This window comes from Atheta coriaria, unplaced genomic scaffold (genome assembly GCF_025399875.1).
Source record: "Atheta coriaria isolate IRGN ID8LTWV9N9 unplaced genomic scaffold, Caltech_Dcor_3.1 hic_scaffold_18_pilon, whole genome shotgun sequence".
NCBI classification, from domain to species: Eukaryota; Metazoa; Arthropoda; class Insecta; order Coleoptera; family Staphylinidae; genus Dalotia; species Dalotia coriaria.
In genome coordinates this window covers 18,202-31,399 of record NW_027045460.1, presented here as the reverse complement: position 1 = coordinate 31,399, position 13,198 = coordinate 18,202, and the positions used below count along the sequence as shown (strand labels likewise).

The 13,198-nt window shown below is 30.0% G+C and overlaps 1 protein-coding gene across 2 annotated transcripts in view; it reads right to left on the bottom strand.

Moving 5' to 3' along the window:
- LOC135802399 (ras-like protein family member 10B) overlaps positions 1-9,502 on the bottom strand; it is a 50,623-nt gene extending 41,121 nt beyond the window's left edge. For both annotated transcript variants that reach the window (XM_065315971.1, XM_065315972.1), the window contains exon 1: positions 9,175-9,502. In XM_065315971.1, coding sequence (XP_065172043.1) covers positions 9,175-9,430 — 256 coding nt within the window. In that variant the 5' untranslated portion in view covers positions 9,431-9,502. The remainder of the gene's footprint in view (positions 1-9,174) is intronic.
- Positions 9,503-13,198: the final 3,696 nt, after the last annotated feature.

Sequence of the window (13,198 nt, the reverse complement as noted above, 5' to 3'; positions counted from 1 at the left end):
TACCGTTTTACTTGTTTAATACATAATTAATAATCCTTTATTTCTGCCTCAGTTGTTACTGTTTTCTCGAAATTGCAGGAATTACTCAGAAGTTCTAAACAACTAGTATTTGTTAAAATTGCATTAGTTTCTAGTTGTTTTCACATGCATGAAACATGACACGTCACCGCAACTCAAACAATAATACGAAACCCACAAGCATTGCAATGTGTCGCAATTTCGTTTAACAGAATTAATCATTTTAATTTTTTATTTTTATATTATTAACGTATTCACTTATGATATAAAATGTATTTTAATTTTTAATGTGTCGTGATAAAATTTACTACTACATTATTTGTATAATAAATTATTTGTTGCCAAATAATTCTGGATATCATATTCTTTTAAGTTTACCTACTTGGTTGACTTTAGGTATATGCAAGCAGTACCAAATTGAATGGAACACAAAATGTCATAAGTTATTTCTAGTTTAGGATTTGCTTTTCCAAATTCAATTTCTAGCAGGAAATCGGATACATAGAGAAGAGCTGCAAGTTTCGTGTATTTTAGTATGCGATATTTTAGAATACGTAAATGGGTCATACTCAGTCACAGCTGGTTGGTTTTCAGAGGCAATATCTCATATCATCAAATAAGAGATTTCACATACGAGTACCTCTCGTGTTCAATTATGGAATATATACTGTTTAATAACTTTTTTTTAATATTAATAAAGCGACTCGATAATTTAATGAAAACAAAATAAAGAGCGGGTTTCGAAGCACAGCAGCGCCACTCAAAAAGACATGTTTTTCAATACATATACGATTCAATACATGATTGATTTCTCTTTAATACAGTTTGTATAGCAATAATGTGCACTGTGTACATTCATTGGTATTTCAGTTCAAATGAAAACTGATTTATGCATTTTATTAAAAAATAATCAAATAACATCTGACATAAAATTAGATTCTGCTGTTGATCATAGCTAAATGCAATGCCTCACCATATATCCAAGTGCTTCAAAACTCCCTCTTAAACTTTCTTGATAAATTGTTCCTTCATTATTCTCAAATATATCTGTGAAGATCTAGTCACAAACGCATAAAGAAAATAAAATCAGATTTCCCCATGGTGGCATTTGCCTGCTCCCTAACTTTTGACAGTTAGCTAATTTGACCCTAAAAGTGCAGATTCTTTTTCCTTGAGATTTCTTTTTTCAACCAGTAGTGCCAATCTTTGGATTCCCGGACATTTACCCACAAGACGATCGCTCACAAGACAACTGCTCAGAGACAACTGCGCACACGGACAATTGCTCACAGGGCTTTTGCTCACAGGGACAATTGCGCACACGGACAATTTCAAATAAACTATTTGTTCATTCTATCTTAATTAATTAGTAATAAATATAACTCTTTGAAGTTTCACTTCTAGTATACTCACACATAATTTTTAATAATTACATAATTAAAGAACTAATATATGAATAATTGTAAATTTGCCAATCTTCTTAAATATTGCATTATTATTCATTGTTTTTTAATAAATATAAAAAAATTAATTGTGAGCAATTGTCCGTGTGCGCAATTGTCCGTGAGAGAAAAAGTCCTGTGAGCAATTGTCAATGTGAGCAATTGTCCGTGTGCGTAGTTATGACTGTGGGCAGTTGCTGTGAGCAATCGTCTGGTGGGTAAATGTCCGGTCACGCAATCTTTGCTAGTAACCAAACTTGATTGTTTGCGTAAACATAATTTTTTTTGCAAATTAAAATACGTTAAACTTATAGGATAAATGCAAAATAACCAAAAAAATAAATAAAATTATTCTAAAAATGTTACGTTTTTTTTTGTTTTCAGTGCTAGTTTATAAATCTTTTCAACTTCAGTTTTGCCTGTTCAACAATTCAACAATTTAACCCAATTCAACAATCGTTTGGTGCTTGCCAAAGTTGCAATGAAATGCAGATACATAACTAAATTATCCAGAACATCTTTCAAAAGACTTTACAAATTGAAACCAATTTATGTATTTATTTATTTATGTACCACTTAACGTAAACAGTTAAAATAATAAAAACTTGAAATTGCTTTCACATACTTACATAAACAATTTTAAATAGTTGCTGGAGTAGCAGTTTATAACGAAACTTACCTAAAACAAAGAGCAACAGTTATGAATCAATTTAATTTAGAAAATTACTACGTATATAAATAATATAAAATAAATTAAATACTGTACGTATAATTTGTGTAAATGATTTTGATTTTTAGGTTCTAAGAATAATGAAAGGCAGTAATTAAAGTCGCTGCAAATATAATAAAATATGAATGACAATTACATACCAATCTACGCAAACGTTGCCATTGATCGAATTGAATAATTTGCTTATTTTTATAGGTTAAATTATAATACCATAGCTATAACAAACTATACCGTATGTAAAACTTTGCGTAAGACACTTTTGGTACTGTTAAATTATTATTATTTTTTAAATTTTAATGCATTGTATTTAGAAGTATTAATATTGGTTTAAATCGAGTTATACAACATAACCTAGAACATTGTATAAATTATTAGGTTGTAAGTAAATCGATAGAAAATGTTGGTAGTAAATTGTGGTAAGCAATTGCATTGCAATGGATCATACAATCCATTGGCAAAAATTTGAATGCAGAATCTGAAAAGTAAGCAATAAAATTTAAATAAATTCGTATTAGATTTCATTAACCCCTACTATATTCATTATTTACAATTGTTTTGACAATGTAATACTAGAACAGAGATCAATCCTTTAGATTTTGATGTGATTATCGTCTTCGTATTTTTCTATATTTTCTATCCCAACGATCGCTGGAAATGTCGCTGGCAATAGAGTCAGTACTATACATATTGTACTTATGACATCGTTTGCACTTCTTCCTGTTCCTGACCGATGTTTTTACAAGGTAATTTTTCAGCATTTTAATAAATTTTGGCAGGCCCATTTTTGCACAGGCTTTCTGACAAGATTTCTTGGAATTTAGGGACAACACGCATGATTCATAAAATTGCTGGGATCGATGAGTTGTTTCAGAACTATCTGAATCATCAGACATAGAATTTCCAATATTTGTACGAATACTGCTGTGACGATATAAAGAACTATTACTGGATAATCTTTTTGTAGGAGCCATTACAGGAATTTTGATTTTTATCAATACTAAAATCACGGCCGAATATTTTTAGATATGACATATATGACAGTTTTGTATAATTGTCAAAGCCTTCTGTAGGTGTAGGAATTTCATTACTGTTTCTGCACCTCTCACTTAAAAATACCCATGTTTCGCATTTTATTCAGGAACTAATCAATAAAACCGCACTTGATTAAGATACGGCACTAAAGCATAGCCTGATGCATCTCTATACCAAATTTCAAGTTTAGTTTTGCTTCGATTTCGAAGATTAACCCATTCACATTTCTGCGCAACCAAGCAAACTAAACTTTGAAATTTGGTTTAACTAACTCAGGAAGTTGCGTCACAATCGGCAAGTGATTGTTTTCGAAAAACTGTCGCGTACTGCTAATAACTATATTATTGTCAAATAATAAAATATTATTTCTATGTCCATCATTTAAGCGCAAATTATTTCACAAGTTTGCGACACAAAATGATACTTTAAACAGGGACGTGACTAAAGTTATAATAAGTTATAATAAATATATATCATTCATTTTCTTAAAATATATAATTTTTGTACTTTTCAACTGCAGTCATCATGCACGTATTATTATATTCGTCTTGGCACCATGTATATTCGCGTTGATTTTAAAGTAATTTGGTTACTAACCCTGAACTATGTGGATGTTGATAGGAAATCTGCAAAGGGAGTAGTAGCGTAGAAATTCAGTAAAAGCATGAGTGAAAAGCTATCTGAAACTCCGCGCACTAAATGATTAAATCAAATACGACAGGAAATGTAATGACCCGTTAGAGCTTTCACTAATCAATTCACACTTTACTTGTCAAGCGACTAGAGTAAAAGATTATTTATAATTGCAATTAAATTTTTCCAAATACATTGTATACGCAAAATAGCGCAATTAATTAATATTTTTACAAGCCTTTAATTCATTCCAAACCTCTAATACCGTTTTGGAATGGCTTCGGTTGGCAATTAAATGTCAAAGAAATAAATTTCTCTTTGTACTCGTAATTCGACTAAAGCTGTACCGCAAAACGCAGCTTGAATTATTAAGAGAATTAAACGCTGAGGCAATAGCCGAGAAGGAAGTTCACCGAAAAGGTAGCGAACGAGAAAGATCGAAAAAAGGCCAAGCGAAAATCGGTGAAGTTTCCCACTTTGCAATTACATCCACCGCTTCTTTATCTTGAGTTACAATTATGATGAAATATGAGAGGTAAGCTCAAACAAATGGTGCTTTTATTTGTTTGCGAAGAACCAACCAAGAGTGAAAAATTTAATATTTGTACTTTCAAATTAGATTAAACTGAAAAAAAAACAATAAAGTCTAATTGCATCATCACAATGTGTCGCATATCTTTTGAATATACCAACAAAATTGTGAAGAATACGATTTATGTCTCTTTATGGCACTCACTTCTTTAAATATGTATGTGGTTCAATATCAGAAGTTGGTTATTGTAATAATAACAATTTTTTACACCGGTCCCCACAATTTTGATTTCCAAAAATTAATGATCTGCACTTTGCTGACATGGTTATAACCCTAAAGTTATATTATTAGGATGTGAACGGAACTTATTATGGGAAGACCAAAGTGATATAATTAATTTGTAAGTTGATAAAAAACTGAGCAACAGGTCATAAATATGTGGTTAATGATGGAATACAGTATGTAAACGACGATTGAGTCTAAGTGGAGTCACATGGATTTAAAATAATGGAAATGGGAATAAAATAAAAGAATAAAAAGAATAAAAGTATAAAAGTGCATGTTCTTCATTTTTGCGTTCTATGAAATTTTGTGGACGCGACAGAGTGTAACAATGTTTCATGAGAGCAAAATATTTCGTACATTTCAAGAAAAATATTTAAAAGAGGGTTTTGACACTCAAATTGAATACATTCATTAAGCAAAAATTTGATATTAGAAAAATGTTTTTATATCTACCACTCCTAATAATTTGAGGCAAATTAAAAGCGGTCGAGATACAGAATTTGTTTTTTTGTTATTCAGGGATTTTTGGAAATAGTATGGAAATAGAATAATTTAAAAAAGGAAGTTCACCATATATAAGAGGTAACATTAAAATATTTGATATTCTTTACGCTTAGCAAACATGCAATCCACATGTGAACCATGCGAGTGCTTAAAACAAGCACAAGAAATACTGCACCATAGCGGTCAACAAAAAATTTGGGAGATTTATATGACAAGAATAAAACGCAATATAAAATAAAATATTGTCCAACATGTGCTAAAAGTTTTCTCTAAAGCAGTGGCAATTGTGCGAAATTCTTTACTACTGCAACAACTTGCAGACACAACAAATAAATTACTTGTGTGTCTCATATATAAATTTACATTCGCCAAAACCAGTAGAATATAATTTAAATAATTCCATAGTAATATGTGGTGATGCTGTGTTGTTATGAGCGGACATTTTTCGTGCAATACGCATTTTCAAGTGTGACAAACGTTTAAATATAAGATAATGAACTACGTTTACAACGAAAAATTTAAAACAAAAGGATATAATTATAACATAATATCTCATACACAGTAATTTTCCACATAAAGAGAAATTAATTTGCTAAAAGCTTAAGCAAAAAGGTAAAGCTTAAAATGAATGTCTTTAGCAATTTTATCGTATCTATAAAGTATTGCGATTGAAAAAGACGTGGTACAGTAGTCAGAAATCGAAAAGTACCTTGCACCGACAATTGTGAAACCCGTTACTAATCCGTTGCTGTAGGATAGAGAAGATTGAGAAAATTAAACAAGTGATTTATTGTAAATTGTATAATATATTTTTTTGTAGAGTATGATTAAGGTTGATTGAAAAGAATACTACTACAAACTTTGTAAATTTTATTTGCTAAAAGGGAGTACATGTATATACTTACAAAATGTATTCTATTTGACATAATTTGTAGATTTATAAACTTCATTCGGTAACGAGACGCAAACATATATTTTGACTAATTATGTATTTTTGATCTAAGTGTCGAGTAAATACGATTTCTCTTTCTATTAGTTCCAAATGTTGTTTGCCTGGATTTTGTCATTTGGTTTTCGTATACGGAAATTTGTCAATTTTCTGGTATGTGAGTTTGGAGTTCAAAGGAATTTATTGAACTCGATGGCAATCATTCGTGTAGGAACGACTTGCGCATGCATGTTTTGGATTATCTGAGATTTGCAAAAATATTCAATATAAAAAAGAACATAATTTTGCAGTAATAAAATTGAATGAACAATAGTTTTACGAGAGAGTGATTAATACACATAAGTCAAAGGAAACGCTTCGACTTCCATTAAATAAAATGAGAGTAACAGACTATACCCACGAGGCAAAATATGTTTAACAAAGAACTATTGTAATTCAAATCACATACTCAATTAAGTGAAGCATAGTACATCCGTACATGTTCATGTATTACCTTGTTCATATGTTTGACATTAGTTAGTTCGTAAAATAAAATAATCAATCCACTAAATTTATAAATGTTTAAAGTTTTGCAAAATACGTTAGTTGCGTTAATAGCATGAAAACATAAACAACTAAACAACACAACAGCACAACCACCACTAAATTGCAAACAATTCAACTTAGAAAATCGCAACGTTGCCGTACTACAGATCTAGAAAGCAGAGAAATAAAGTTGAGCACACTTTCAGTAAAAATTACCCCATACTATAACTAAGCTTTCATTTAGATTATTTTCTGAGTGAATAATTTTCTATGTTATTTTCATGTATAATTTGCTTGAAACAAATATATTTGAGAAGGGTTATATCCAATTTCCACAGTTTTGTTCACTTTGTTTTACATGATTGCAAATTTCGTCTTCTAGATAAAAGGCTTATTAGAACAAGCAGTACCGTGCCAAACTGATTTGCATTCAAATTAGAATGTCACATTGCGGTTGTAGTTACGATCACAGGCGTTCACAGACATTTCACTTCTTCCTTCTTTTTTAGTATTGAGAATTCTTTTTCCAAGTTTTAATAATGAACTCTTTACTACAGTTTTTACATTGCTATAAATATACATCATAAAGAAAAATATAAAAATATTGAAACATCAGTAATTATATCTAACATGGCAAGAATTGCTCAAAAACCACTGAATAAAGATCGCCATGTCAGAATTATTAAAAAATATTCCATTTTATTATTTTCTAAGTTGAATACGTAATCCATGGTAGTAATTTATAAAATATATTTATTAAAATAATTTGTGATTTTTCTTTGAACTTTACAATGTAACAACAATGTAACAACAATTTGTAAAATTCAAAGAAAAATCACAAATTATTTTAATAAATATATTTTATAAAATATTCCATGTACAGTATTACACCTATTATGCAAAATAGAAATTAATCGTATAGCTTATAAGCATAGGAGTTTCAAATGCCTCAAGTATTTTCAGAATGCAAACCAATCTAAACACGTTTTGGACGGACGCATTTCTTAATACATAATAAATTAATTTTGAAATACAATGGTCGTACGAGAGGGTGAGTATAAGCTAAGTAAAGTTTAGTAAACACTTACTGTACGCTATACCCTCACAATATCTAAAAAATTATTATTAAATCGTTAACAATAAGAAATATGTACTGTGTAAGTTATTTTCTATTTAAATTGTTTTTGTTTATACTTAATTTATTAAATGTTTTCCAAAAAGGAAAAGTGTTTTTTTTTTACTACCTACGCAGTATTAGTCAAGCCAGTAGGTGTGCTGATGAGACCTCTAATGGTCGAAATAGCTATCCACATCAGGCTTGACAAATACTTGCATTGACTTGCAATGGTTTAGTAATATATCGTTTTACGGCGATATTATTAGGGTATAGCGTACAGTAAGTGTTTACTTAACTTTACTTAGCTAAAATACATTAATTAGTGATAACTTCAAGTAAGAACGCAATGAGAACACTCGCACTTCAATTAAATTTATTAAACTTTTCTTTCGTCTTTTATATTCGTTCTTGTTTCTTTTGGATTTAGCTGCTTCAACAATTAGGTACTTATTTAAATTTAATTCCATCTGCTGTAGTTTTTATCGTTCTATATAAGCAGCTTATTTTTAATCTTATTAAAATTTATTTCCACTTGACCGTCCATTATACAGAACAGTACATTCTGAAATCCTGATTGCACTTAAATATAACAGTTATTTGAATAGGATGTATACAGTGTGAAATTTTAGTGATGAAAAAACAGTATCTCCAATGGTGTTGATACTGATATAATACAAGCATACGTTATCTGTATTACAGGTTGTAAACCTGTGCGTGCATCAGAAAAGTTTCCTTGTTTGAAATTGTAAATATCCCACGTTTAAATCACGTTGTTAGCAATATCTGCATATCAAATTTTTAACAACTTTCCAAACGTGTGTTCCATCATAAAAATTGTTTTGTTTTACAGAATGTATAACTCTGCAAAGTAAGGTTGCAGGATATTAATGTTGCCCCAAGCTCACACACATAACAAAAAATGAATGCAAATAGATATTTTTTAATTCATTAAAAGCGAGTTTAACATTTTTTCAATATAAATTTAATTCTGTTCACTAATACTACAAACCAAATATTAATAAAAGTTTGATTCAATATTTTGTTATTTTATTTGATTTGATTTTGTGTTTCGTTTTTTTGCGCATGGTACTCCGCACCTTGCACATCGGTGTTTAATAATTTTTGTACTTTTCTCAGAACATCTTGCTGTCAGATTATTTCCGATTTGTTTGGTGCTGTTAAAGAATTTGTCTATTTTTAAAGTTTTTGCTTTCTTAATACTTATCGGTTTAGGCCTTAAATATACCGATGATTTGGAAACTTTGTCCAATATATTTGAATTCCTAACTTTGTTATCCTTTGAAAACGATTTCACCTCATCTTCAAATGCATAAAATTTACCGCGGCGCACCAACACTCCTTTCACCAGTCCATAATCTAATGCATCTTTGACAAATTTGACAATACCTTGACGATCACAATTTTCTGAGACTGCCGAGTGATTTGAGCAAAAAGAGCTGGAACTCTGGATGGGGCTCGATGATTTGGTCCAGTAGTCTCGCAACCGAAGAAGCACTTCGTTCCACACATTACTGTTCTCTTCTTCAAACGATTCAGGGCTACTAGTTGATGGGTTGGTCTCAGTACCTTCATAGGAAGCAATATAATTTAACGTTTCTTTTTGTTTCGGTTTCGTCCGAGAATTTTTTTTAAAACGACCCATATCTTTTTTATTCACGGCCAATTTATGACATTTTCAAAAGGTTAAAAATATTTTTCGCTTTTATGTCATAAATAAAACAATATTTATTTTGTTTTATAATCAAGCAGTAAATAGACTTACAAACCGTTTGTTTGCGCTTAAATTATATGCATGGGTTTGTTCTGCATAGTGTATAATACGACCTTTTAAAGTTTCATAGTTTTAGAAAATACACATTGAGGAAAACCAATTATAAATTCAAACAGATTAATACAATGAAATCGTAGTACTCGTAATAATATGATTTTTGTATTATGAACAAAAACATAATTGTTTTAAAATGCATTATTCATTCTCCATTTTTAATTTCTTGGCATAGTATCGCGCCAAGAAAGTAAAAAACGTTTTTAGGAAGATAAATTGTGAATTACAAAAATGTATATATACATATATTTAAGCTTAGAGCCATGTATTAAAAATACAATACTCGGGAGCAAGATTTAATGAAATTTTTGTTTGACTTAATTAAATTTTCCCCTTGGGATACGTTTTCAGTTTTATATAACGTTTAACAATGTTACACGTGTTTTTATTTGATATACACACAACACACCTATATCCTGATATAAATATTATATAAATTATTACATATATATGGATTGGCATTCTAATATTACAATTTTGCAAAACGACAAAAAATAGAACGTAGCATTAATGTATTACGCTTTTGAATTCTTTTTATAATAATGTGTAAATCGAAAGACTGTTACTTCCCTTTCACACTTTTAAGAAATTATATTTTAATGCCCTATTTAATATTGGTTTCGTTACTAGCATGAATATGTTTTAAAGAATTGCTCTAGACATATCAAGCAGCTAGACTGTAGCTCTTGTAGTCGTATAATCATTACGTCGTAATCATAATATTCTAAAACAGCCAAAACAGAATAACATAATAACCACATAAGACCTAACTTTGCTTTTCCATTGTTTATCAACAAAATTTATTTACATCTACAAAATTAAAAATATCAAATTTTGAAATTACTCTGAGATGAGATTGTATACTAAGTATTGCAAAATTTCTGATTTGCAAAAAATGTAACTTTTTTAGAAACCAACGAACATAAAATGTTAAAATAACATCCATACAGAAGCCTTTCGCTGCCTGCAGCTGGTAATCACATGCGTGGAAGAACGGATCAATATTTCATACTCTCGAAACAAAAATGATCATACCTCCAATTTCCAATCACTCAACCCTCCCGGCATTTAGTTTTTGTTAGACATACTTGATTTTATTATTATTATTTATAAAAACTTAGTTAATATTAGTGTGTTGCCTTTTTTCTTGTACTTTTACGTCTATTTACGTTTTTATGGGTGACAGGATGTGCCAAACTTGCTTCTAAATAAAAAAATATCAGCTTTGATTTCCTCAATTCATTTCATATATCTTTTCCTGTAAACTATTTCCGTAAATCCACATTAATTAATCAACGCTGTGATTTCCATACGTTAAAAAATTATACATTAAATGGCATCGTCATGAAACGTAATAAAAAAACACAGAATTTAAAAACCAACTAAGGTAAAATATAGTGCTTTGATATAATAATCCAAGCCTTTAACGAGTATAAAATGTCGGCAATGGCAGCGACAACGACCATGAAGTGTACGAGTATCCTGCGAGAGCACTTTGAAGCAACGCTCGTTGAGAGCTCAAGCGCATAAAAGAACGCGCAACATGAGCCGCGTTGTTTAAAACTCATAAAATGTACCAAGTAAATATTAATATTTTCTGTTAACTGAAATAAATTCAAAAAGTGTGTTTAATTAATATATTTTTATTTTAGAAATGCAGCAGCTATCCACCTGAAAGTTCAAAAAGCTGGTAGCAATTTTTAATAATATGCAAAAATATTTCGTGCTAAATGTTCAAAGTATGCATGTTTCAAAACTAGAAGTTATTCACCCGAGAAAAAATGAAATAAATAAAAAACTGTAGTTAATTTTACTCAATTTTTTTGTCACCAAATCTTTTTAGTTAATTTTTAAACATATTAAAATTATTTTCCTACTACCTTACATTTCCTAGTGCGAAGTTCGTCCAAAGTACAGATATAAACACCTAAGTATCACTTCGCCACTTAGAGCACTATTTTAATTCTACTCATATCTTATATTACTTTAAACCTGCTCGCACTGCAAAGTTGAAAACGATGTCAAATGTATTTCACTTAAAATCGATTATCTCAGAGAAATTCATTTATTTAAGGATGGTATATAGAGTTAGAAACTTTAGTGAAGGCAATTCAATCACTATAATGGGGTTGATGCCGATATTCTACATGCAGATTGCAGATAGATTATCCGGTGGAACACCCTCCTTATATGAGAAAAGTTTTCCCATCCTACATATCTACCAAGGATATTCAATATATTCTTAGGAACGTCGTTAGCGCGAGGGGAATTTTTAACCATATCCTAAGTACGTATTAAATTATACAGAACTCTGAACAGCATCATTTTGAGCATCATAAGATAACATTTGCTACAACACATTATGACTTCAAGTTTCACTTAGAATAGAATTACATTACATTTTATTCCCAATCATTTATGATTATATATATTACTAGTTAACCGGGCAAACGTTGTTTTGCCATATAATTTATTTCTAGTTTCTAGATAAATTTTAGTGTAGACAAAAAGTAACTTACTTATTATAAAAAATAGGGGTTTGTGATAAAAAGCCAAAAATTTAGGGTTGTATGTATTTTTTAATGCCACATTAGGAAAATAAAAACAAAAAATTTGGACCAAAATAAAAGAAAAATTAAGGGTGAACAACCATTATCACTTAAAGATATGAAGAATAGATAGTTGCCGATTCTCAGACCTACTGCATACGCATACGCAACATTTTCTTTGGGCGGGATGAAAAATGATTAAATTACTAAAATGGTTAAAAAGAAATAGGGGTTGATGATAAAAAACTAAAAATTTAGGGTTGTATGTATTTTTTAATGCCACATCATAAAAAATAAAAACAAAAAAATTCGTCCAAATATTAAAAAAAAGTTAAGGGTGAACAACCCTTATAACTTAGGGGTATGAAAAATAGATGTTAGCCGATTCTCAGACCTACTGAATACGCATATAAAATTTGGTAAAAATCGGTAAAGCCGTTTCGGAGGAGTATGGAAACAAACACTGTGACACGCAAATTTTATATATATATAGATAAGGAAATTCTAAAATGGCAAAAAAGTGCGAAATAATTAACTTTATTAATGTCTTGTTTTAGGTTAGTAAAAATAATAATTGATAAATTAACAAGTATCAAACAAGTCTATTTTTTACAAAACTTTTATTTATTTATTTTACAAGTATATATATTTTATCAGATATTTGAATCAGGTTATAATCAAATGCGCTCTTCAGACGTAAAAAGTTTTTACTTACTTTAGCAATTTTGTACCGTTTCCAAGCAATTTGTGGATTTTCTGGTTTGTGAGTTTGTAGTTGAAAGCATACCAGGAAAGCAATCATTCGCGTTTAAACCGATTGAAAAGGCTGTTTACGGCGGTGTATTTACGATTGAAGTAAAGCTCAGCACAAATCCGTGGATTTGTACGACGCTGAAAAGGAGCAACCATTCGTTTCAATAATTGGGTATAACATGTAGCCCATGTTAGCGCCGTTTATTACACTAAACTTTACGTGCTCATATTATTTCAAATGTCAAACAAATTGCTAAAATTTATCATGATTAAATTTCAAACA